At 47.1% G+C, this 24,844-nt stretch overlaps 1 protein-coding gene across 1 annotated transcript in view; it reads right to left on the minus strand.

Annotated features, from left to right (window-relative positions):
- The window catches only part of GNAI3 (G protein subunit alpha i3), a 257,782-nt gene that overhangs the window by 96,786 nt on the left and 136,152 nt on the right, over positions 1 to 24,844 (minus strand). The window contains exons 5-6 of the mRNA XM_069632998.1: positions 21,144 to 21,272; positions 20,779 to 20,908 (exon numbers count right to left, since the gene is read on the minus strand). Coding sequence (XP_069489099.1) covers positions 20,779 to 20,908; positions 21,144 to 21,272 — 259 coding nt within the window. The remainder of the gene's footprint in view (positions 1 to 20,778; positions 20,909 to 21,143; positions 21,273 to 24,844) is intronic.

Below are 24,844 nucleotides of genomic sequence, written 5' to 3' on the forward strand. Positions count from 1 at the left end.
TTGAATTCGATGCAGTATCCGTGGGCTATGGTGGATAATACCCAGCGGTCTGACGTTATTCCCTCCCATGCTGAAAGGAACGATGTTAGCCGGCCCCCGACCGGTGATGCATGGGAGGGGACCCGAATCTTCGGGTCATTTGTTGGTATTGGGCGTGGGGCCTTTAGGACTGGAGCCGCGCCCTCTTCCTTTGCCACGACGTTGGCCTCTTTGACTGAACTGGGTGCTTTGGTTAGAGGGCCAGTTGGTAGCAGAGTAAAATTGCTGTTGGCTTTGTTGCTGGCGTTGGCCACGAAAGGAGCGTCTATTGCCATAGCTGCGTCTGTTAGGTGGCCTAGAAATTTGGTCAAGAGTCTTGATGGTATCAAACTCCTTCTTCGCTTGTTCTAGGGCCTCATCAACTGCTTTTCCAAACAGATGTGTTTGTTCTATGGGTTTATTTATCAGGGAAGCCTGGGTTTCCGGCTTAAAACCCGAATTGCTCAACCAGACATGGCGTTTGAGAAGTATTCCCTGAACCAGGGAACGGCCAGCTGTCTCTGCGGCATCTAAGGAGTTCTTTACGATGCCCTGGTTTACAAGAGTTCCCTCTGATATTATAGCTAGCAGGCGTGAACGCAGGGGTTCTCGTGCGTCCTCTGCTTCGCTGCGCAGCTTGCTCCACTGTGCATCTGCGTAGCTAGCTAGTAGGGAATTGTTATTTGCAATCCTGGTTGAGAAGGCGGCGGAGGTCGTGATTCTCTTCCCAAGTGCATAGAGCTTCTTGCCCTCTTTGTCAGGTGGTGCCTCACTAGTAGATAGTGGTACCCCCGCTCTTTTTCTTGTATTAGTCACTACAAGGGAGTCTGGAATAGAATGTCCCCTGATGTACAAAGGGTCAGAGGACGAAGGGCTGAAGAGCTTTTCTGTCCGAGGGTTGACCCCTCTGACTAAGGCCGGATTGGAAAGGGAAGGAGTTATTCTTCTCCTTATAGAAGCCAGGAGCGGAATAGACTGACTGACCGGGGCTTTTTCTTTAATAACTCTTTCTACAAAGTCTATGTCCGGAAGAGTCTCCCCTGTGTCTATTTCAAAATGCGCTGCTGCCTTGCGCAACAGTGCATTAAGTGAAGGTTGGTCATCTATGGGGGAGGTGTTTCCAATAGGTGAGTCCTTGGGAGGAGAAGGCTGAAAGACATCAGGGTCTGAGTGCACTGATGGGGATTGCCAAGGCTGCACTGATGGGGAGTGCCAGGGCTGTGAAGTAGCTGTATCCTCTTCAAAAGCTCCTGCACTAGTGTAAGGGTCTTCTTCAAACCTCTCTTCCTCATGTTCTTCCTCTCCACCCAAACACTCATCTTCCTGGAGGTATTGCTCCTCTTCAGTGAGGTCATATGCGTCTGTAGAAGGGGGAAACAGCCTAGGAATCTTGACCCTAGGGTCATCCTGGGTCCATTCTCTTGGTCTTTTGGGTGTGGGTGGGTTTTGGCTACCCAAAAACCTTTCCATTTTTTCCATACAAGAATGGAGTCTTTCAAGGGTCTCATGGGGAACCCCTGAATAGTCTAGAGGGGGGTAAATCAGTGTTTTCACCTTAAAAACGCTTAGAACGCTCCCACAACGTCGACGAAAGGTTTCCGTCGCCCTCAGAAAAGCCCTCTGGTAGTTCAGAAGTGCCCTTAGATGAAGGGGCAGTTCCTGGCTACTTGTGTGCTTTTTCGGCGTTTCTATATCTTTTGGTGCGGTATTCGACGTCTGTTTCGTCGTCCGCTTACGTTTGTCCTCGGAAACAATTCTCGCCAGGCTCTCGACAACGAGTTCGTCAGTAGAGGGTTCTGGAGTCGACGTTGCCTGCGTTACGCGTTGTTTCTCGACGGCCGCTCTATGGAGCGTTACGTCGGATGTTTTTGAGGTAGCGCCCATGTTAGATGAAAGCCCAATCGCTGGTCGCGGCTGCGTTTGCGGGTGGGGCTTGAGACCCTTACGGTCTGAGGTAGACGCCGGAGTGCCCTGCGTCCCCTTCGGCGCTGATGGATCCTTCGTCCTTGACGAAGAAGAGCCGTGGGTTGTGTGCTTAGGCCTATGGGGTCCTTGTGCGTCCGTGTTGCCGGGGTGTTCATCCCCATAAGCAGGGCGTGAGCCGAGCCCGCCGGGGACGGACGTCGAGGAGCGCGAGCGCTCCTTCTGGGGGTTAATGACTTCCGAAACGGACGTAGAGTTATCACCCTCCTCGTCACTTTCTGTAACAGCGGCGGCGGGTGAGGAAACTGACTTCGACATAGCGTAGTCCGCCCACCTCTTAACTTTCCGTTCTTTAAGAGTTCTTGGTTTCAAGAGCTTACAGGCCGCGCAGCTGTCCTCTTTATGATCGAGGGGCAAGCAACGATTACAGAGCTTGTGTTTGTCCTTCCAAGTGTATTTGCCCCTACAGCGTGGGCAAAACTTAAAAGGTGTTCTCTCCATAGCTGAGGCAATAAAAACTGGTGATAACCCCAAGGGAAAGATAGGGGAGAAAGAAAGACATTCTCGACGAGAAGATAAAAGTTCAAACCCCCACTCTCCCTACTGTATGTTGGCCGGCGAGGCCTGGCCACGTGTTCGGCAGCGCCGAAGGATCTCCTCCGTCTCTTCTCCTCCGTCGAAAACTTGCTCGGCGGAGAAACAGCTTCACAGCTAACGTCGAGGGGAGGGATCTTTAACAATAAGTATATATAAAGGACCGAGGTCCGTAGTAAGCGTTTAGCAATGTCTCTCTAGGAGCTCCGTGTAAGGCGACCGTAAGCTGGGTGGAAAAAAACAATCTGAGGGACCTCGACGCGTGAGGGATTGTGGGTACAACGCACGTCACTATAGGGATAGTGATACAGACACGCCTTGTCGACGTCCCCTTTTCGACTACGAAAAACAAAATGCAATACTCCGCAGTGACCACTGGATGTCGGACCTATGCACAGCATGTGATTCTAAGCAGATTAACAAACATCAGAAATTGTATTATAACCAGAAATGTAATATAACTACTGTAATTTTGTATATATATTGCCTGTGACTATGTAACTGAGCATGTACTGTAACAAGTGCCACAATGTCCATGGACTGATGTGTGCTATATAAATGTTAATAAAACAGACTGTCTGGCCTCGCTTGGCCCTCCTCCTACCCCCACTTGCACTGCTAAGAATCTCAGGGTCATCCTTGATTCCACGCTTTCCTTCGCCGCCCACATCCGAGGTCTCTAAAAAGTCAAATTTCCGACTGCACCTCAGAGGTACTCTGCCTTTCCTTTCCTTCCCCCAGAAGCTCATGGTATCCCCAAGCTCTGGTTCTCTCTAGCTTGGACTATTCCAACAGCCTCTTTCTAAATCTATCTGCCTCTACTCTCCGCTCTCTGCAACTAATCCAGAACAGGACTGCAAGACGTGTCCTTGGCCTCAAGCCCTGGGATCGTATCTCTCCAGCTCTGAAATCCCTCAATTGGCTCCCAGTGGATGCAAGGATTACATTCAAAACCCTCTGCATTGTCCTCAAGACTTTCTGGGGCCTGGGTCCAAAATACCTGCAGCTATCCCTCTGCAAATACCTACCCCCTCAAGCTCTTTGGCTCCTCTAACTCCCTCAGGGTCAGTCATTTTTCAAAGAAACAAGCTGGGGGCAGATCTCAGTCTTCGGCCTCCCTCTGGAACAGCCTCCCTGCCACTCTAAAACTTGGAGAATCATCTCCGGTTCCGGAAGCACCTCAAGACCTTCCTCTTTGCTTCTGCCTTCACTCCCCCTCTCCCATCTGATCTGTTCTCTTGGCACTGTGCACCTGGCCACCCTCTGTCCTCCGGGCCCATGTACCTGCTCACCCTGCCACCCTCCTGCACTACCTCCGGGCCACCCCTTGCACTGGGGTCTGTTTCTGTACCCATAGAGTCGCCCCTCTTCCTTCCTTGCACTTATCTGACCTACCATGTCTGCTTCTGTAAACTCAGCACCTGCTGGCTGCACTACCACTTGTGCTTTTATTAGTTATTTGTATTCATTTCTCTTCTTTTGCTCTGCACGGTCCACTTCTCCCCCTCTTCCCTGCACTTGTGCGTTCTCAATGTCACTGGGCCTAGTAAGACCGTTTTGTTTCTCCCCGGTTTCCCCTCCCTTACCTTGTTGCGCTCTGAAACATGTGTATGAGCGTGATAAAAATAAAATATCAATATCAATACAGGGCGCATGGTGAGGTCCTTTTTGGGTACAAGGAAGGACACTGAATAAATACCCTTGTTTACCTGTAGAAGAGGTATGACCTCTATGGCGCCCTTTTTCTGCAGGGTCTTGACTTCTTGTAGCAGGATCTGTGGGGTCCGGCTGAACTCTATACAGTACCTGTGGGCAACAGTCTTTAGCACCCACTGGTTTGCAGTTATTCCCTCCCTTGCTAAAAAAAAAAAAAAACAATGTTAGCCAGCCCCCAACCGGGGATGCATGGGAGGGGACCCGGAATTCAGTCATTTCTGGCCCAAGGCCGGGGAGCCTCAAGGGGTAGTAGAGTTTCAGCCCCTTCCTTTACTGCGTCGTTGCCCCCTTGTGGGGTATGGGGTGTTGCAAATGCTGGTTTCCCGAGGAGAGGACCAGTTATTCCCCGAGCTGTATTGATTTTGAGGGAATCCTTGCCCACGAAAGGAACGTCTATTCCCGCTTCCCCCTTCTTTGTGAAGGTCTCTGGGTGATCTGATCCAGAGTCTTAAGGGGGTCATGCTCCTTTTTTGCAGCCTCGAGGGCTTCATCCACTGCCTTTCCGAAAAAATTAGTATCCTCCACTGGTTTATTTATAAGTGAAGCTTGCGTCTTTGGCTTGAACCAGAGTTCCTTAGCCATGCGTGCCTCTTCAGGAGGGTACCTTGAGCCAGAGACCTTCCGGCCGTTTCTGCTACATCAAAAGTATACTTTGGTTAACTTGCCTGCCCTCTGCCACTGTTGAGAGCAGCCGGGCTCGCAATGGCCCAGGGACTTCTTGAAGGCCTTACTCTACCTTGGCCCATTGCGCATCAGCATAGCTGGCTAACAATGGTATATTGTTGGCAATGCGAGTTGAAAGCCACTGCTGCAGTGATCCTGTTCCCCAAAAAAGCGTAAAGTCTTACATTCCTTGTCAGGGGGTGCCTCCCCAGTAGATAGGGGAATCCCTGCCCTTTAGAATGACACCTGATGTAGAGGGGGTAAGAGGGGGAGGGTGGAAAAAGTTTCTCCACCCTCAGATTCACTGATCTAGTAAGTGCAGGAGTTAAAGAAAGAGCCAACATCTTTTTAATTGACTTAAGTAGAGTAATCGCCTGGCTAGAGGTTTTTCTTTCAAAATGTCCTCCACAAAGTCAGCCTCTGGAATGGCTTCTTGAGTAGCAACATTGAAGTGATCAGCTGCTTTCCTCAATATGATATTGAAAGCCATCTGATCGTCCACCAGGGAGGCCTGTCTAGTGGGGGTGGTAGGAGGGGAGTCCAGTCACAAGGCATCAGGTTCCAGAGATGGAGTAGATGACTGCCAAGGATCAGGATCAATGGAGTCCGGGTCTACCCCCCCCACCCTCAGTGCGGTCTAAAAATGGACCACCTCAAAGTCTACAAAGGGATCTTCATTTTGAGCCTCCTCCTCAGGGAGGTCATAAATGTACTCTCTCTCATTTAGAGTATGGTCAAATACCCTCTGCAGCTTAGCCACAGGGAGAGGGTTTTTCCTCCTTATACCTTTTGGGTGTGGACTTCAGTGTTACACAAATCTCTCTGGCCTGTCCATACATCCTCCACATTTTTCTCTGGTCCAAACAGATGAACCAGAGCGGTCCAGGGGTGGAAAAGGCTCATCTAGTAGATCCTCCGTCTGTAAACATTGAGATGTTTTCATTAAAGCCGAAGAAATCCCTCAAGGAACTTCCGAAAAGTCTTTTCGGGGTTCCGACAGTTGACAGGTGTCCTCGACTGTCTGTAGGCCTTTACATAGGATCCCGTACATTTTTTGTCCCATCTTTGGGCTTCCACAAATCCTTGTGCTCGTCCTTGGGTTTGACGAATCCGTGGACCTTTGTGGGAATGCACTGAAATGTTTCTGGCGATGCTCTCTGTAATTACTTCATCAGAAGGTTCTGAAGTACGGGCCTCTGGTTGCGTGACTACTTCGGCAGAACCGGGCCCCTTCAGCTGTGGACGCTTCTTCTGATGCCTCTCGATGGGATGGTGGACATTGGGGTCAGGGCTCTTTGATTTAGTAGGCCCAGTCGCAAGGCACATCTGTGGTTACGGGGAGGGCTGCCGACCCTGGCGGTTGGCTGGCAGGGCCAAAGTTTTCGGTGGGCCAGTTGGCGCTACAGACAGTTTCTACTGTTTAGTCGAAGGCGTCCCTGGGGTTGTGTTCCTAGTGTGGGGAACATGTGCGCCTGCGTCGCCAGGGTGTTCATTCCCCATAGCAGGACCTAGGTCTTGCCTAGCAGGGCCGAGGACAGACGATGCGGAGCGCGAGTGCTCCACTGAAAGGTCAATCGTCTCTGAATTGGAGGCTAGTTCGTCACTCAACCCCTTATCACAATCGGCAGTTGTGGCAGAGGGAGAACTAGACTCTGCCTGCGTCATTCCGTAGGCTGCCCACTGCTTAACACAGAGATCCTTCAAAGTTTTCAGGCGTAGGAGCTTGTAAGCCGAACAAACCGACTCGTCCTGAGTGAGGGGTAAACACCGGTTACACACAGTGCTCATCTTTCCAAGGAAATTTGGCCCTGCAAACAGGGCAACAGCTTTCCAGGAGGAGGCTCCAGCTTTCCAGTGCTCGCAGCACAATGTTGGAACACCCTCCCCACTACAATTAGATCGGAAACCGCATTCTGGCCATTCAGAACCATGGTAAAATCATGGCTACTAGCCTAAACACCCAGAATTTCACAGACATGACTGGCTAGCTGCCGCGCTCGACTCATAGCAATGTTTACTCTAGCCATAGCATTTTAGGACCAACCTGTAACCCGGTGCGCACCTGCCACTGTAACTTGCCCTCTGTACATTCTGTTCTCAGTATATTCTACTCCTGTATGTAAACTTTCAGAGCCTGAACTAATGTACGCTCTGCTGTACACATGATTATGCGCCCAGTTACCTGAGGGTTTGGTTGCGCTTTATAAATAAACAAACTAAACACCTAAAGGGAGTCCTCTCCATAGCCCAGGAAGTGAACTGTGACAAATAGACCCAGGGAACAATGAGAGAGGAAAGGCATTCTCAGAAAGAGAAATGTCCACCCCGACACAACTCTCCCCACTGCGTATGCCGGCAGTGTCAACCGGTCTCAGTCCGTTGACGATCCGGAGACTGCCTCCGGCAGGGAATTGGAACAGCCGTTGATGGAAGGGACGGTAGGGTAATATCAATAACCTTAACATTATTACACGACCAAAGGTCGAACAGGACAAAGCAATTTCTCTGGACGAGCTCTGCATAAGGCGACCAGTTTGCTGGGCGGAAAAAAACCAATGAGGGACCTAAGCTCGTGATTTTGGGTGCACTACACGTCACAATAGGGTTACAGACATGCCTATGGCGACGTCCCCTTTCGATTCTCGAAAGACAAGATGCAATACTCTGCGGTGGCCACTGGATGTCGGACTATATGCACAGCATGTGATTCTAAGCAGATTAACAAGAATCAGAACATTCAAATACAAAAATAGGAATCTTATATCCAATGCCACGTAATCTCAACCTCTGTAGGAGGGGGATTGCTTCCTCCAGGGTAGTCATTTTACATTTGAGGCTTGACATGCGTGTTTGCGGGATGCTGGTCTAACACAGGGCACATAGTTAAGTCTTTCTTTGGAACAAGGAAGTACACTGAATAAATATCTTTATCACGTGTACAGGAACAAGCTCAATTCCTCCTTTTTGAATAGAGAACCTATTTCTACCTGAAGAATTAACTGATGTTTTTTTGACATTTTCCTGGATTTGTGGGTGGTCGCATGCTATTTCTAGGAATTTGATGCAGTTGCCTGGTGGCAACACTGTTACGATTCCCTCCCATGCATGGATGAATGGTGAAATGCAACCCCCCCATCCCCTTGCCCCCGCACCCCACCTCCACTTCCCGGGCAAACGTTGGGAAGGATCCTGACTGAGAGTTCTTGTTTAGCGGACGATGAAGAGCCCGTAGCTGCTGCACACCTACCTTTTTCTCACTTGTATCCCCTTTGGGAGGATTACTGAAAGGGCAGTGGCTGAGCTTGGGTTGTGACCCTTTGGAGTACCCCTGGATGAGAACGGTGCAGCGCATATTACAAGCCCCAAGCTGCATGATGGGTTTATTAGAGATTTGCCCTAAAGTTTTCAGCATTTCATGTTCCTTTTTCATTTTCCGACACTTCATCAACATCTTTGCTAAATAAAAGCTCGTTCTCAATGGGCATATTAGTGGGGCTTGGATTTCTGGCTTAAAGCCTGAATTTCGGTGCGAATAATGGCACTAGTCACTATTCTTCCTGAAGTGTCAGCTGCATCCAATGAATTCTTAACGGAATATGGAACTTGCTTTCCTTCTGAACGTTTAGGATTTGGGAAAATACACTGGCCCGGCATCTAGCTGTTCCTCCACCATGTCCCACCAGGCTCTATTAGAACGAGCAATCAGCGCTGCATTGTTGGCAATCCTCATTTGATAGGCTGCTGAGGTTGCTACTTTTTTCTAACCTTAAGACTAGAGCTTTTCACTCTCGTGATCTGGGGGGAGCTTCTGCTGTTTCCAGCAGAATCCCAGTTCTTTTTGGGTTGTAGTGACTACCCAAGAGTGGTTTCAATTGGCCTCCAACTGTGGGTTTACTGCTTTTGTAAGAGAACGAGTTGTCATTGATGGTAGAATTTTCTTCATGGATTGCAATATGGGAATATATTGGCCTATAGACTTTCTCATTTAAAATATTGTCAAAGATTGAATATTCCTTTCCATTTTAAAATGCTATGCCGCTTTCTTTAATGATTAAAAAGGAGTTGGTCATCTATAGAAGTGTCAATAGGCTCATCTGCAAATCATGTAGTAAGTAGTCATCGAAGTCGGCAGCCCGGTCGGCGTCAGTATAACCATCAGCACCATCACATTCACCGAGATGAACTCGACTCGGAGAATCTGTCGCAGACATGTTCTACTACTCTGGCTGTTTTAGCGGAGAGAGAGGGGGGGGGGGGGGCGCGCAGGTGTTCCCCTTCTCACATGGAAATATTTAATAGGGTTTTTTTAAAAAGAAATTAACAAAGGAAGACACTTTCTCTATGGTTTCTTTGAAATGTTTGGCTGATATGCCTTTATGTGCCAGTCTGACTTTCCTGTAAAGGAACACACACAATGCCTGGGTGAAGTGTATGGTAATCTTTGTGTAAAGCCTCAGATAATGTTGTCGAAGACGTGTTGATTTTGAAAGTATTTTGGTTGGTTGACAAATGTTATGTAATTGTAACAGCAGACAACTGTTTCGGTGCGGCCATCTGGGAAGCTGTAGTTGTAGAGATTTTATGCGCTGTAACCGTTCGGCTTGGCATCGGTTTACTTGAATCATGCACCGAACCCGAGGTTGTAGGCGCAAAGTACTGGACACGTCGAGTCACCAGCACTACTAGTGCTTTTTGGTACTGTGGGGCCACTTTCTGCATTTTCGTTGATGGGGGAGTGCGCTTACTCTGTACCCCACCGAGTGATTGATTGTGGGTGCTCCCTTCGCCAGGTGTTTCGCCGCAGCAGAGCATGCCTGCCCTATGGAGCTGGGGACGAGCAGGGAGGAGTTCACAGACTCCTCCCTCGTGTCCTCTGTCACTAAATGCACCGATGCTGCCCTGCTCTTCCGACTCCTCCACTGCACTGGGGTCATCCAAATAGGCCTCCACCTGCATGTCGTGGGTTGGCCACTGTTTCCTGCATAAATCTTTACATTTTCCAACAATAGCTTGCACGCGTGGCACAGACTTTCTAAATTGTCTCGAGGGACACAGTGGTTGCACACATTGCGTCTTTCCAAATAAATTTTTGGTTACACTAGAGCAGAATTTAAAAGGAGTTCTCTCCAGTAGTAAGAAAAAGGGCAGCTGGACAGAGTATAAAAGTGTAGGGTGAACAGAGACATTCTCGAAGTGTGAATGAAAAGTGTCGATTGCCCTACTCTCCCTACTGTAAAGGCCAAAGACTGATGTAGGCCCGGGCCAGAGAAGAAATGTTGAGGTAGAGAAAGTTTTCAGGAACCCTTAGTGACGTCACAGGATGCCCCTTGATCAGTCGAGCCTTGAAGGCACCGGTTAGTAGCGATGTGATATATTAAAGAATATATTAAAAATATCAAGTTACCTATATAAATTAGGAGCTAAACAGAATGAGACCACCTATGACGGCAGGGAAAAAATAAAAAAAAAATCTGAGTACCTTGACGCACGAAGGACCATGGGCACAGTACACGTTACACTACTCCACACTAACCACTAGATGTCAGCCTATGCAACCACAAGCCAAAAATAAAAAAAGAATTTCAATGGTTTTGTTGCATTAAATCTGCTCAACTTAACTGCCCTTAACAGTTTTTCAGTGAACTTGAAGGGTTTCGTTATACCATAGTTTATTTTTACAGGTCACTAGCAATTACGTCCCTGGACCATGCCCACAGTACATGTTCCCCAAATAGGTTCCTTTTGGACCCACTAGCCAGGACCTTTGGCCCTGGCCACTGAGCATGGCCTTTCTTTCCTGCTCATTGGCCATAGCCCCCCGTTAGGTTAGATTTTCATTTCTATGCTAAATCTTTTTCACCTGCAAGACCGAGAAAGTTTTGCTGGACTTGGGTATTATTTTTCTATGTTCCTAGGTGATAGGGAATCTTTTCCCCCCCACTCATTTTTTACTCTTTATGGATGACCTTTTTAGGTCTCTCCATACTTTACTTTTGGAATTATAGTTCCCCATAACTTTGGGGCTTATGCATTTTCCTATTGCAGCACAACACTTTCTGTGCAGTGTTCCTGGGGTGCCCCTTGGGCTCCACTTTCATTCTCTTGGATTCCTTGTGTCAACTACTGTTCCCAAGGGTAGAAGGACGATTTGTATCCTTCCTATAATCCCATTTGTGAGATCAGCACACCCCACGTTATGTGGAGTGTTGAGGGGCTACATAGTATCCCCTTTCCCACTACTCCAGTAACATTTATGTTAGTGTGACAAGCTTACTATTATGGCTGGGGGCAGTGGACAAACTTTACTTGTGTTAATATTACACTCCGACTATCAAACCATCTGGGGTAATGCACTAAGGGTCACCATTCTGCTAGAATGGGGACTTCTTTTGCCATTTTTAGCGTGCTTGTCCTTTCTTGGTCCTTCTGCTGTCCTCGGTGGGGCCTGTCCTGGTTGAAGTCTTGTCTTCAATGGGAACCCTTTGTGTAGCCCGCTAAGGTTCGAGAGTGTTTGAAGGCAGGAAGTGAGGGAAGAGTCTGAAGCCCAGCAGCCTTTTGTCTTCTGGTGTGCCTAAGCAAACCCAGTTCCCATGGGGATAGTACAGCCACCCCCACCCCTTTTTCTAAACTGCAGCAAGAGTCTGCAGAAGCTGCCTGTGGGTTCCTGTAGATCTGTCCTATTATGGAAGCTGTAGACGAGTTGAACGCTGGACCTCAATTCCATTAATAAGAGAAGACGGCTGTAGCCGATTCCAGTGACCGGAGATGCCTGCCGTGTAACCAGAGCCTGTTCCAACCCCTTCCATGCAACCTGGGAGTCCTAGAGATAACCGACTCCTGGACTGGTGGGACTAAAGCATCCAATGATGAGCCGTGACCTTCCTGGGCTGCAAACACCCTCCCTCCCCCCAATACCCTGGTTCCTCGAGACAGAGTGCTGTGCAAGGTCCGACTCTCGCTGAAACTTGGGTAGACTCCTGCTGGACCTCCATAAGAAAGATTACACTCGTGCAAGTGCCATCAGCAGAGTGCTGGCCCGAGAAAGCGAGGTAAATCAGTTCTGCGACAATCCTTCATTTGGTACCTTATCTTGAAAAGGGGGCCACATCCACGGAGCCACGAGAAGAACTGAAGACTCCTTTGTGGAGTCTTTTCTGTCGACTGCAAGTTCCCATCCAGTGTCCTTTCTTTGGTCACCACCACGACCAAGAATTTAAAGACCGGAACCTTTCTAAATCTACCTGCCTCTACTCTTCGCCCTCTGCAACTAATCCAGAACAGGACTGCAAGACTTGTCCTTGGCCTCAAGCCCTGGGATTGCATCTCTCCAGCTCTGAAATCCCTCCATTGGCTCCCAGTGGATGCAAGGATTAAATTCAAAACCCTCTGCATTATCCACGAGGCTTTCTGGGGCCTGGGTCCAAAATACCTGCAACTATCCCTCCGCAAATACATCCCCTCTCGAGCTCTTCGCTCCTCTACCTCCAGGTCAGTCGTTTTTCAAAGAAACGAGCTGGGGTAGATCTGTCTTCGGCTGGGCCTCCATCTGGAACAGCCTCCCAGTCACTAAAACTTGAGAACCATCTTGGGTTCCGGAAGCACCTCAAGACGTTCCTCTTTTCTTCTGCCTTCGCCCCCCCTCCCCTGTTGGCCAGGTGCACGGTGCCAAGAGAATGGATCACTATCTGTCCTCCGGGCCCAGGTACCTGCTCACTGTGCCAACCTCCTGCACTGCCTCCGGCCACCCCTTGCACTGGGGTCTTTATCTGTACCCTTACAGCCCCCCCTTTTCTTCCTGCACTGATCAGGCCTACCGTTTGCTGCCTTAAACCTAGCACTTGCCAATTGCTGGCTGCATTACCACTGCTTGTGGCCTCTTATTTATTATTTATCCGTTTCTCCTTTGTTTCGCATTTTCCACTTCTCCCCCCTTCCATGAACTTTTCCCCTCCCTAATGCACATGCATTCACATTTTCACTGGGCCTAGTAAGATCGCTGTTTTGTTCTCCCCTGTTCCCCTCGCTTGCCTTGTCGTGCTCCGAAACACTTGTGTACTAGCACGATAGAAACAAAATATCAATTGAGTAGCTCCTGTGCAGCGGAGTGGGTGATTTGTGTGTGTGTGTTTGCCCATACCGCTTACCGAGGCCTAATGCTGGAATGCATCTAGGGAGGCTTCTACAAGTCCCTGAAACCTTTCAACCAACTCTGAAGTCTAATCCATCAGAGCCCTATCCTGACCTGCCTACAGCTGGCTCCTGGACCAGCAGAGTCCCTCTTCTGCCTCAGAGATCACTCATGCCTTAGAATAGGGAAGGACGTTTAAAAGATAAGGCCTCTGACTTGAAACAGAGCAAGTACTTGCCTAAGGTGTTAAGTGCTGCAACTGTATCTCTGAAATAGAATAAGTTAAAGTGTCACAGTTGAGTTGCTTATTGCCCCAAGTAGAAGTTATTTACTGGTCTTTGAATTGTGTTTCACTCTCCTAGAAAGTAACCGTGTTGGTATTACTTTATTATTCCTGCAACTGAATACGTGTAAAAGTTTACCAATTGGGTTTACTCAACTTGAATAACAGGCTGCCATTGTAAAAGCCCAACCCCTGGCTTTGCCTGCCCCGACATCTACTTATTCAATTTCCAAACAGTCTTGCAGACTTTTCACTTAGCCCGAGTCGCATTCTGCCCCTCTGAACAGTATACACAGTTACTTGCCTTGGAATCGTGTTCCACTCTCCTGAAAAGGATCATTGGTTGAACAGACTTCCTGTAAGTTTATGACCAATAAGGGTTACTCACAATGAACAGCATACTCCATTCCAAATGTGTCATCTTGAAGTTCTAACTTACCTTTGAAATGCACACTGCTGTTAGGCAAGAATTGATGTGGTAACCCTGTGGGAGATTACACAACCCTTGTCCCATTGGCATACGTCTGTACTATACAAGTTGTTAGTGTGCCTGAGCAGCCAGACATCAAGAGGGGTAATTGTGAGCTGTGGCAATGAAATCCACCATTACAAGTATCCCAACAACACTTACACTCCAGGTTTTAAGTCAAAATAATGTATTGGTTATTTTTAAATAAGCATTCTTTAAAAAGAGCAATGTGCAACAAAATACACTTCAACATACTTTTGCAGAATCAATACAAAGCAAGTAGACACTCCTTAGAGATGCTTCATAGACACTTCCTACCCCGAGGTTACTTCACTAAGACAGTATTGGCATTTATAGATCACTTGTATACTTTGTTCGATTCGGAGGTTGGCTGAAAGGAAAGGTTAGAGGAAGGAAAAAAGGGTAAACAGGAGCACGTAAGCACTTTAAATCTTCCAATGAAGTCTAGATAAAAACCTTTCCCAGCAATATCAGTTTAAAACCAATGCATCACCTATGCGGAAAATTAAGCCACTGCCACCAGCCATTTAAAGTAATGAGGGTAACAACAAAAATGTTACATGAGCAAGAAGGAAAAGGGGCTACAAAGTAACCACCTCCCCCCCAGCACTCCACATAAGATGGGTGTGCTGGACCCACCATCTGTATGATAACCTATAAATCAACATTTCTAAATCAAAAATTCTGACTAAGATGTGCACAAAGGATTACAGGGAAACAGAAATGGTTCCTTAAGGGAGAGATTATCCCAGAAGTTTCAAGTCCTGTTTAGCTGGGGATCTCGGTTAGGAACAGCAAAGTTGAGGCTCCCCAAGAACTCAGACTAAGAACAAAGATGAGAAGCCTTACATCGCAGGGAAGAACAATCTTGGAAAAAACAAAATTTACATTACTAGACTATTACAACATGAAGAGTGTGCATATCATCACATAGGTCTCAAACCACTCCTGTTGTCCAAGGACCTCTGGCCCAAGTGAAGACTCTTTTGGAGGAAGATACTGCCCTTCCTTCGTGTATTTCCATTGACCTTAAATGAGAAGAGCTGGGCTTGAACTCTATTAGCAATTGCTCAATGGAAAACACTTGCATTATTTTGCAACTGCCTCCTGAACAATTGGGAGGGAGGTTTCAAACTGCTACATAAAGCCCTATTTGAGGTGCCAGGACATAATTTACAAACTTAGAAAAACTATTGCCTGAACATTCTCGCCAAACTGAGAACCTCAGAGGACGTCCTTATGCCAAATCCTTCCAGAATAAAAAAATAAATTATCGACTTAGACTGGATCTATACAAGAGAAATTGTTAGATCACTGAGGTTGTACTGCCAGAAAGACCAAGCACAGAGAAACAAGAACCCCCTCAACAATATCTGAAAAGATTTCCTTGCAGACAAAGATACAAGTTCATGAGACTTGGGTTGAACTTACGCAAATGAAAGAAATCTTGGAAGTTAGGAAACCTAAAGCATTGAGAGACTACACTTGCAGGTGGTGCAGAGCAAAAGGAGAGACTGCATCAATTAATCTTCTGCCCAAGCCTGAAGAACCAGCGAAACAAATGAATGGGAAGATCGCTAGGGAAATATGCAAAACAAGATCAGCCGACTGCTGGTGGTGGTCAGCTGTTCTACAGGGGGAAAGCATTGCGCTGTTGGCTGTTCTGGACGTTTTGAAATAGGTTTTTCCAAGTTTGAAATGTTGGAGGCGACTAAGGACGGAAGAGTCCCTTTAGAAGCTGTTCACGGTTTTCTTTTGCATGAGGTAATAACTGAGTCAAGTCTGTATAGCGTCATTTGGGATCTGAACATTTGAAGTTTAAATCCACATATGAACTTTGATCTCCTAAAGTGGGTATTTAATGAAGACAATGTTGTGGTTGTTTTATTCTTTAGAAAGAGAACATGTGTTGTGCGTTAATCATTTGTATTGGATTATTGTAACTCTCCGTTCCACTAATCACAATCTGAACAGATTACAGGATCTCCTGAATAACGCCCTTAGATGTGCCCTCAATCTTCGCCGCAAAGCCCCCCATGTCTACCTTCAGAAAGTAAGCCCACTGGTTCCCGATCCTTGACAGAATCAAACTACGATCACTTGTTATCACACACAAACGCCTCTCCTTGACAGCCCCGCGCTACCTTTGACAAATTCACTAGACACAGCACTGCCAGACCGACTAGAACTCAATACATGTACCAACTAAACATCTCTAACTTCAACCTGAAATCAGTAGGGGGTGCAAGTTTCCCGGTGCTAGCTGTGAAATGCTGGAAGGCTCTGCCCACGGAAATCAGAGCTGACCCATCTTTTGGTCGTTCAGAACCAAGGTGAAGGCGCTAATTACGACTCAGCAGCTACATTAGGTTCTTAGCCTTCAGCAAGCTCCTCCTATGACTGTCTGACACAGTCCTAGCCCACAGTATAACTGTGTCCATCACATAATGCTAACGCTTTCTGTAGATTCGGACCACATTGTAACCTGGTCCAGCATGTTATTTCACTGTATTTAACATGGTCAGTGGATACCCGATACTTGTGTAACGTTTGTAACCGATGTTGTCCATAAGTCTAATGCGCCCAGTTACCCCAGGGTTTTGCTGCGCTATACAAATAAACTATAAGCTTAAGGTTTTCAATTGTTATATTTTTTACAAAACCATATGAGAAATCTAAAGGATTTCTCAGTGACACTGCAATGAAGGTGCTGTGCGTCACCATACACCAAGTAGATGCCTATGGAGTTTCTCAGACTCCAAAAGCAAAGGAAACGCATAATCCAAATCAGACCAAAATACGAGCGCGAGAAAAAAGGTCACTCACCCAGGGGTTAAAATTAAAAAGTCCTAAAGTCCAGCAAAAGAGCTGGGGGTCTCCAAGGTTGAAGGGAATTATCACAGAAATCAGAACCCTAACAACTGCCACTCTGAAAAATAATGGGCGAGTTATTGCCTAGAAAGTAAGGTTAGTGTAAATGTATCCATTCTGAAAGAAGAAATGACTTGCATTGTAACGTGCTTACCTGTTCGGTAGTAGTACAAGTGTATCCATTCTAAAATAGAATTGCCTATGCAAGTGGCCAGGTATACTTGTAACAGTGTTGGCATCACTATGGTTTTCCTGAAACCAAACACTACTATAGGTTGCCACCATTAGGGTCTGCTTACCTTGACTTACATCCTGTCATTCTAAAGGTTTCCAGGGTGGTTTCACCCTCCAGGATGAGCAGAGTACCATTCTAAACATGCAACACTAGGCTTTACCTTACACTGCTTACTGCCATTCTCAATAAGGTTTGGTTTAATTACCAGAACTTTAATGTTGGTTTTTATAACCACATTTATTGTCAATCTGGAAAAATGAATACCCTTCATTTGAATGATAGACGTAACTTGATGGCCGTGGGCCAACCGTCTTCTGCACCAAATTATAGAAATATAAACTGCTATGCTTGACCAACGAGCGGCCATTTTAAATGTAGCAAGAATCGCCATTTTGCTTGTTAACCATTGCTCAGTCTAAAAACTGCTTTGCAGCTTGCAATTCTTGCGGATTCTGCTTACTCTGCTCAACTATTAACATTGTCTGAATATGAAAGGACAAGGTCGCGGGACAGAAGAGTTTGTTGAAACTCCTCATGAGTAGCCCAGAGAGTAATGCCCACGCTCCCTCTCTGTAGCCTTGGGAGAGAGCTGCAGGGCATTTAATCACTTCACAGCTGCCAGCCAGTCTCGTACGATGGTAGAATATGTTATAATAATACAGCTAAAGGCTTGAAATATGCTTTTCGTATGGCCCCCCCTTCGCAAAAACCCTTTAGAATGTGTCGGCTCCCAGGACACGAATAGTACCTCATAGATAGCAAAGCTTGGAATGTGGCTCTCCCCCCCAGCCCCCCGTGAGCAGCTTGCTTCCAAGGACAGAACCATTGTGTTCTGTTCAACAACTAAAAGATGCCTCCGCACTTTCTAATTGTACATAGTTACTAGAATAGACATCGAAAGCATTATGATCGTCATACTCGTCGGATATGTCCAACGTCATCCCGAGTTCAAAGGAACTTAATACAGAGGGGTGTTGAACATGACTTTGCTGATTGTATGATATGCATTTTGTATATATGTAACTGATGTGCGTAATTCGCTCTCTTGCGTCCCTCGAGGTCTAGGAAACTCGCGGGGCGTGAGATCAGAATTGGCCAATTGATACTATTTTTTGCTTACAATAAACCCTAGCATTGGGAATTTGAACCTCGTGTCTGGCGCATCTTTTCGTGTATGGTCATTGCCTTGTTTCCATAGCACGAGGGACCCCTAGGGGCCCCTTTCATTATGACAGATAATTGTACTTACCTTTCCAAAGAATTCTCTTTGCCTGTGTATATAGGAATACACCATTATCCTCACTACATCAGCACTTCCTAGGACCATATATATGCTGCAATTTCTTTGTACCAAGCTACAGCCCCTCTCCCTCCTGAGATAAAACTGGCTGCTCGGTCTATGCTTCCACTTTCTCAGGTGATACAGCCCTATACTAAGAGTTGGAGTTTCTGTACTGCCCAAGGTACAGTTTTATGAAGCATCTGGTTGGACTTCTGTAAAACTGCCCCAACAGCCTCCGCCCATGACCGTAGGCCCTGGCCTTCACCCCTTTACATGTTGGCCCAAATAGCTTTCTTCCAGTCCCACTAGCCATGGCCAAACTTTGTTAGCAAAATATTAGCCAAATCCATTAAGCGAGAGAAAAGCTATTCGCAATCCAATGTTCGGGTTTCCTATGGAACTTGATATTGCAGCTCTGGGATCAGTCTGCTCAATCCAAGAAACTGTTATTTTAGAATGCTGTGGTGCGTGGTTTACACTGCAGCAGGGCCAGGATTTGAACTTTAGCTGCTCGGTTCACAGGCGAGACACTTCCCACACAAGACCACTTGGGGGTCTTAGAGCGCTGTGGAATTCCTTGCTAATACCGCACTTTACAGGATATAACAATGCACATTTGGTTTAGTTTTTAAAAAGGGGGCATATTTTGATGACCACATAAGAAAATGAGCCATTTCTAAGGATTCCTTTTCTGAAGGACCGAGAGTAAAACATTTTTAAATCGGGTGAGTAATATGCCCTGCCCTCTGCTGACTAACCCCCTGCTGGGTGGGATCCAAATGCCAGAAAGGAGGGCAGGGAACATCTCCCTGGGAATCGCGAGTTACAATTAAATGGCTGCCCTTTTTGGTGAATTTACATTATACTTCAACATGAAGCATTTATGAAGAAGAATGCGATTAGAAGAGCTTTTTTCGAGGCAGAATTACCAGCATCATTTTGTTATTAAAAATAAAAAATAAACCAGTCAAGGCTAGCCACTCCCCCAGAGATGCGGTTATGTCACAATTAGCCTTCTACAAAAGTTTACCACTGGGTTCAGGGCAGATATTTAGTTCGGAAGTGGGAAGGGTCTGCCTAAAGAAACTTTAGTGTGAACAGGTGCTAGTGGCAAACATTATTGACGCAGTAATAAGGTTTCTGTGGCTTGCATCTGCTAAGAATCACATGCCTTGCACATGCTGCCATGCACCGTTTAGTACAGAGTCTTAAGTCTAGCTTTTCATTTCGAATTTGAAATGGGGGCATCGACACAAGTTTTCCTGCAACCATATCCTTTGTGTAAGGGTACCCATGATCCTTCATGCACCTGTTTTTCTGCCATTAGACCAAATGGGGTTTCTTTAGGTGATGTGGTTTTGAGCCCTTTTGGGTCAATTTAGTGAATTTTGGGTATTGCCTTTTATGAACACAACATCCCTCAATATCATTTTTTAAGGCTCCCTTCCTTTTATTTAAACTTCAGCCTTCAGATGTCACCTTAAAAAGCACTGCATGTGACATTGCACTTCTGCAAGCTTCCAGAAGGGGTACTTGAGGGGTGGTGTTTCTGTGGAGTACACTATTTTGGCTGGGGTTTGCATGCCATTAGAGTGTGATGCCAATGGATGTTTTCCTCTTGATTAAGCCACCCCACACCCCCCCCCCAAACCCCTAAAGCGCGTCACAGCCCAAACTATTTTAGCTTTGGTTTGTTCTCAGTGGTGGACTTCGGTTTCCATGGTTTGTCTACATGTAGGCGACGGCTTCAGTTTAAGGTTTCCTTCACGTAAAAACATCAAAAAGAACACGCAAATCGCAAGTCTTCCTTTAGAATCTTTCTAAAGCCAAAATTGCGCCTGCGCAAGAGGGCTCAACCCCAAAAGTGGTTTCAGATTTCCACATTACACAGGCTGTTTATTTGTAGCCTTTCTTCCATACCTCTCCTAAAATCTACTTCACTGGAAACTGAGCGCTCTACGCCTGTATCTAGAGAGAAAAAACTCCGGAAACAGTTGAACACTACCCATGCAAGCGACGGGATTTTGGTTCGTTTTATGCAAAAAGTGCCAGTATCTTGGAGCAAACAAAACTCGGTTTCAGAAGGTGAAGCAACCAGAGTATTACTCTGCTACCCTTCTGCTTTGCGAGCAGGAAAAGCTGCAACAGGGAATTTGTTGCACGCATTCAGCAAACCCTGCAATCTGGACATTGAGGCTGGCCCAAAGGCAAAAAACAAACTGTCTGTTCAAGCATTTGATGGGATCGAGTCCAGCCTCATCTTCCACCCTGAAGTATGTGCAGTGGAGAGGAAGTTACGCATCTTGCTCTTTAGTATAGCCCCTTTCCACAGACTTGCTTGCATCCGCTCTGCTCCCTGATGAATTCTGAACCCTTGAGGGTACAAGAACTGCATGAGAACATCTAAGAAAACGAGAGCAGAAGCATGACACAAGAAGCAGGAATGAATGTGTGCAAACACTGGATATACTACCAACGAACATATCCTTATTAGAAGTACAAGCGCTTGCTGGCTGGAAAACGATCAGAGCAGAAAATCTTTGTTATAAGTTAAGAAGCAGCTTTCAGGACATACCATTTCCTCATCTTCTGCCAGCACCAGGTCGTAGTCGCTGAGGGACACACAGAATATGATCGCAGTCACACCTTCAAAACAATGTATCCATTTCTTTCGCTCGGACCGCTGACCACCCACGTCAAACATTCTGCACCAAAGACAGAAGAGCGTTTAGGAGATGGCACCCAAGCCAACAGAAAACTTGGGCAAAACAATTCACAGTTCCTTCTAAAACCCTATAGACAACACTACCAAGAGCCAGGATTAGTAGCCCCTCTGTCTTCCCCTACACCCTGAAGGAGGTCTTTAGATTTAGCTCACACCATGTATCCGCAAATGAGGCAGTGCCGAGTGGCAAGGTGCAAGAAAACATGCCTACTCACTTGAAGTACAGCTCTCTGAAGGTGAAGTGTGTCTCTACGATTCCCGTTGTCTTGACTCGGGTCCTCAGTACGTCCTGCTGGGTTGGGACGTAGTTGGCTTGGCCAATTCTCTCCAAATCATTAAGGTAACTGAAGGAAAGAGCAGGTCTCATTAGTGCGAACAGGTTACATCCCATAAAAGGATTCTTTCAGCAAAGCTAACATGCACTAGTTTGATGCAAATGGTTTCCAACATTGTAAGTGTGTGGCCCACATGTCTAAGGGACATGTCGGCTAAAACGTTTAATCCAATTTTGGCCAACCCTCCAAATAATGGTTTTCCAGCCTGCCATGCCACTAGAGAAGGGGAAAGAGCATATACAAATGAAGTCTGGTGCCACACCAGAAGTGGCAGTGGCAGCCAAACTGCTGGGTCACATCCCTTCTGCACGAGACCACAAGCAACCGATGAAACCCAGGGTATGGTCACCGCTTCCACAGGGGAGGCCCTCCTCCATGAGGCCAGGCTGATTTCCGATGGTCCCCCCTGGGGGTGGTACTCAGTGGGAGGGAGATCCTTCATGGGACCAGTGATGATGGCCCTAGGAGAACACAGTATTCCCATGACCCTTTTGTGCCCCACTCAGGCCCCTCTGCCCGCCCCCCAATACCTCTATATGGTATAGCAAAGTAGAAAGTCTTATTACACTACTGGAATTACCCAAACTTAACACCAAAGACCAATGAGAGGAAGAAGATGGAACAAGGAGGCAAAAGCCTACAGCGGAACCAATACATTTTGTATATTTGTCGAGAGGCAACCCCAATCATAAAAAGGAAAGAAGCACTCAATTAGATAGCAAGCCACCCTTGGAGGAGCAGGGAACGAGACGCTTGTTCTGTGGCAGTAGACCAGAAGGTTGGAAACCGAGGCAAGAAGAGTTTGACTGTCAGACCTGCCCGGTGGCAGTGCGAAAGGAAGTCAGCCCAGCAGAATCCAACCAAGAACAAAGGCGGAAGCAGACAGACACGAGGACCAGTGCAGAGCTACGAGGGAGAGAACGTCATGCATAGCAGCAGCAGTAGAGAAGATCCACTCCACCCCCTGAAGAGCCCAGAGATTGCTCCCTGACTTCCCAAAGTTATGGAAAGGGTCAGACAGGTTGTTGGGTCATTGAGGGAGCTGGAAACACAAACAGGCCTCCCTCAGAAACACCCCCTGAAATCCACAGTGGAAGAGCAAATATTTGTGGAACTTAAAAGCTACAAGTCAGGCAGTTTAGTGAACCGGACTCGATACGCCATTGGAAAGTCTACAGTCAGGTCTGGTCTGGCAGGTTAGTGAGCCAGGCCTGATCGGAGATCGGGTAAGTTAAATTTCGATTCACAAACCAAGGAAAGGATGGGTAGCTGTGTACTGTTTTGCAGATGGTGTTTTGTTCGAGAGTTTCCATACAAGAGACTGGCGATCTGTGTACTGTTTTCAGCAAGAGGCTCCGTCCAGGAGTGGGGAGAACTAGGTTTGGTTTTTAAGACGCAAGAATCCAGGAAGACTTTCCAGGAAAGTGGGGAGCTGTATTTTCTTTAACTTGGGCTGCACATTCACAGAGTGTACAGGTAAGCACATTCTATTCACAAAGAACTGTGCCTTGGAGTCTAGATCCAGAACAAGAGGGTCCTCCTTCTGGGTTGAGACAGCCAACATCAGTAGTCATGTTAGTTTGCAGGTATAAGGAAAGGAAATGGGTTTAGACACAGGGCAGTACCATCCTGAAAGTTCACAGAATCTCGGCCTAAAGACTCCTGCTAGGTGGCCAGGGGAAGGCAGCCGCTACCCTGAAGCTAACCCTTGGGGTGGTATTAGCCAAGAGGATCACCTGGGAGAAGGCCCCGGAGGTGATAGGACTCAGTTAGGAGAAACCCAGTATTCATCTTCGGAGGGTGAATGTCCAGGATGCCAGAACACCTAATGGCTTGTTGTTGGAGTAAGGCTATACTTCCCAACATTACACAGATGGTCAGTGGTGAAACCCCTTATGGTCGACCTGGGAATGATACATGCAAGGATCAAAGAATCAGTATCATTACTTCTGATTGCTATAATTCCACCTCTGGGTTATTTGAGTATTTGTTTAGTGCATATACAACAAAATGGCGTTTCCAGGCGCCACAGGGCAAAAAAGTGGCCAAGACAGTACATCAATTGTGGTCCTACTAGGCCTTGGGACATTAAACGTGCAAGTGAAGAGAAGTGCAGGGATGGGATGGGATGGGATGGGGATGGGGATGGGGATGGGCAAGTGCTGGTGGGAGCCCAGGAGGGAAGTACCAAGGTGGGAGGCCACTGGCTAAGTGCTGGGCTGGGTCCCAAGGGCTGGGTGCGCAGTCGGCAGGCAGTGGGGCCGCAAGGGCAGTGCTGCGCAGGGGAGGGGGCCACATAGGAGGGGGGTGGGAGCTTGTGTCGACTAATAAAGGGCCTGTCACCTGTCATGAGGGACCATGCCAACAGTCTGTGTGACCTGGGTACTAAAAGCTGGTTCCTTCTTTGTGAAACGCTTGGGTATCTGGCATTGGAGAGGGGAAAAAAAATATATATGGTCGCCTGAGAAGGGGGAAAACATCAGTTTTCCCTTCCCCAGTGGCCATTAAGAAAATTTAAAAAGTAAACAAAAATGGCCACCATGGAAAAAGTGAATGGACTACATGTAGTACCTTCTCCCTTTCGATGGCAGTCATTCAAAATAGGAAAAAGTAAAACAAACAAAAAAAATGTCTGCCATAGAAAGGAGAGAAGGGACTAGGTGTAGTCCCTTCTTCCTTCCCATGGCGGACTGTCACAGATCAGGAGTGGACGCACTGGAGACAGCAATGTATCCAAGGCGTACACTCCCGAATAGGACCAATAAAGCAGGGAAGTGAAACCTGTGGAGGGGGCGAAGGGGACCGGAGTGGAGCACTTACCTGAATCTCTGGTGGGGGAAGATGGTGGCCTCCAGCCGTCGGAGGCTCGGAGCGGGTGGATAACCATGTGGTAATTCCCTGGGCGACTATTGGTCTATACGAATTGAGCAACATGAAATGTCAACAAAGAAGATTACTTGAAAAGGAAACCAGTATTGCCCAAGCCAAAGAGGGGACATTATAAATACAAGGGGATACAGCTTTCCTAAGGGGAGAAACACACGAGACATTACCAGAAGTTAACTGATTTTGTAGAAGGAAGCCAAGGGTGGAAGGAAAGAAGCCCTTGTAGAGGAGCCAAAAACCTCTACCGGAAAGTGCCGTCCCTAAGCTACCTATATGTTGGTAACCGGAAGACACTTGTAATGATGCAAATAACACAAACAGCCTTTGAAGCAGGGTACCCATTGGGAAAACTGTTCTTTATGTATCCACCAAGAGCTGGCAGTCTCTTAGGGAAGATCCCTGAAGAGCAAGAGAAGATGAACGAAAGGGCAGACTGGTGAAATCACATGACGTAAAGTGACACACCCAGAAGAGCCGACAGAAGAGCAAGTAATGTTATGTTACTTGGCATTTATATAGCGTCTTATGGATCATTGGTATGACCTCAAAGCGCTGATAGGTTGAACGCCCTCGGGAACCGCAGTTGAAGTCAGTAGAGAGAGTCGTATGGTGCGTGGGAGCACCGGATATGTGTGCAGCTGTTGTGTTTTCTGCATGATAGCCGCTTCTTAGCAGTAGGTGTGGTGCTGAGGAAA

Source organism: Ambystoma mexicanum, chromosome 13 (assembly GCF_040938575.1).
Source record: "Ambystoma mexicanum isolate Mex_15411 chromosome 13, UKY_AmexF1_1, whole genome shotgun sequence".
In the NCBI taxonomy this organism is placed as follows: Eukaryota; Metazoa; Chordata; class Amphibia; order Caudata; family Ambystomatidae; genus Ambystoma; species Ambystoma mexicanum.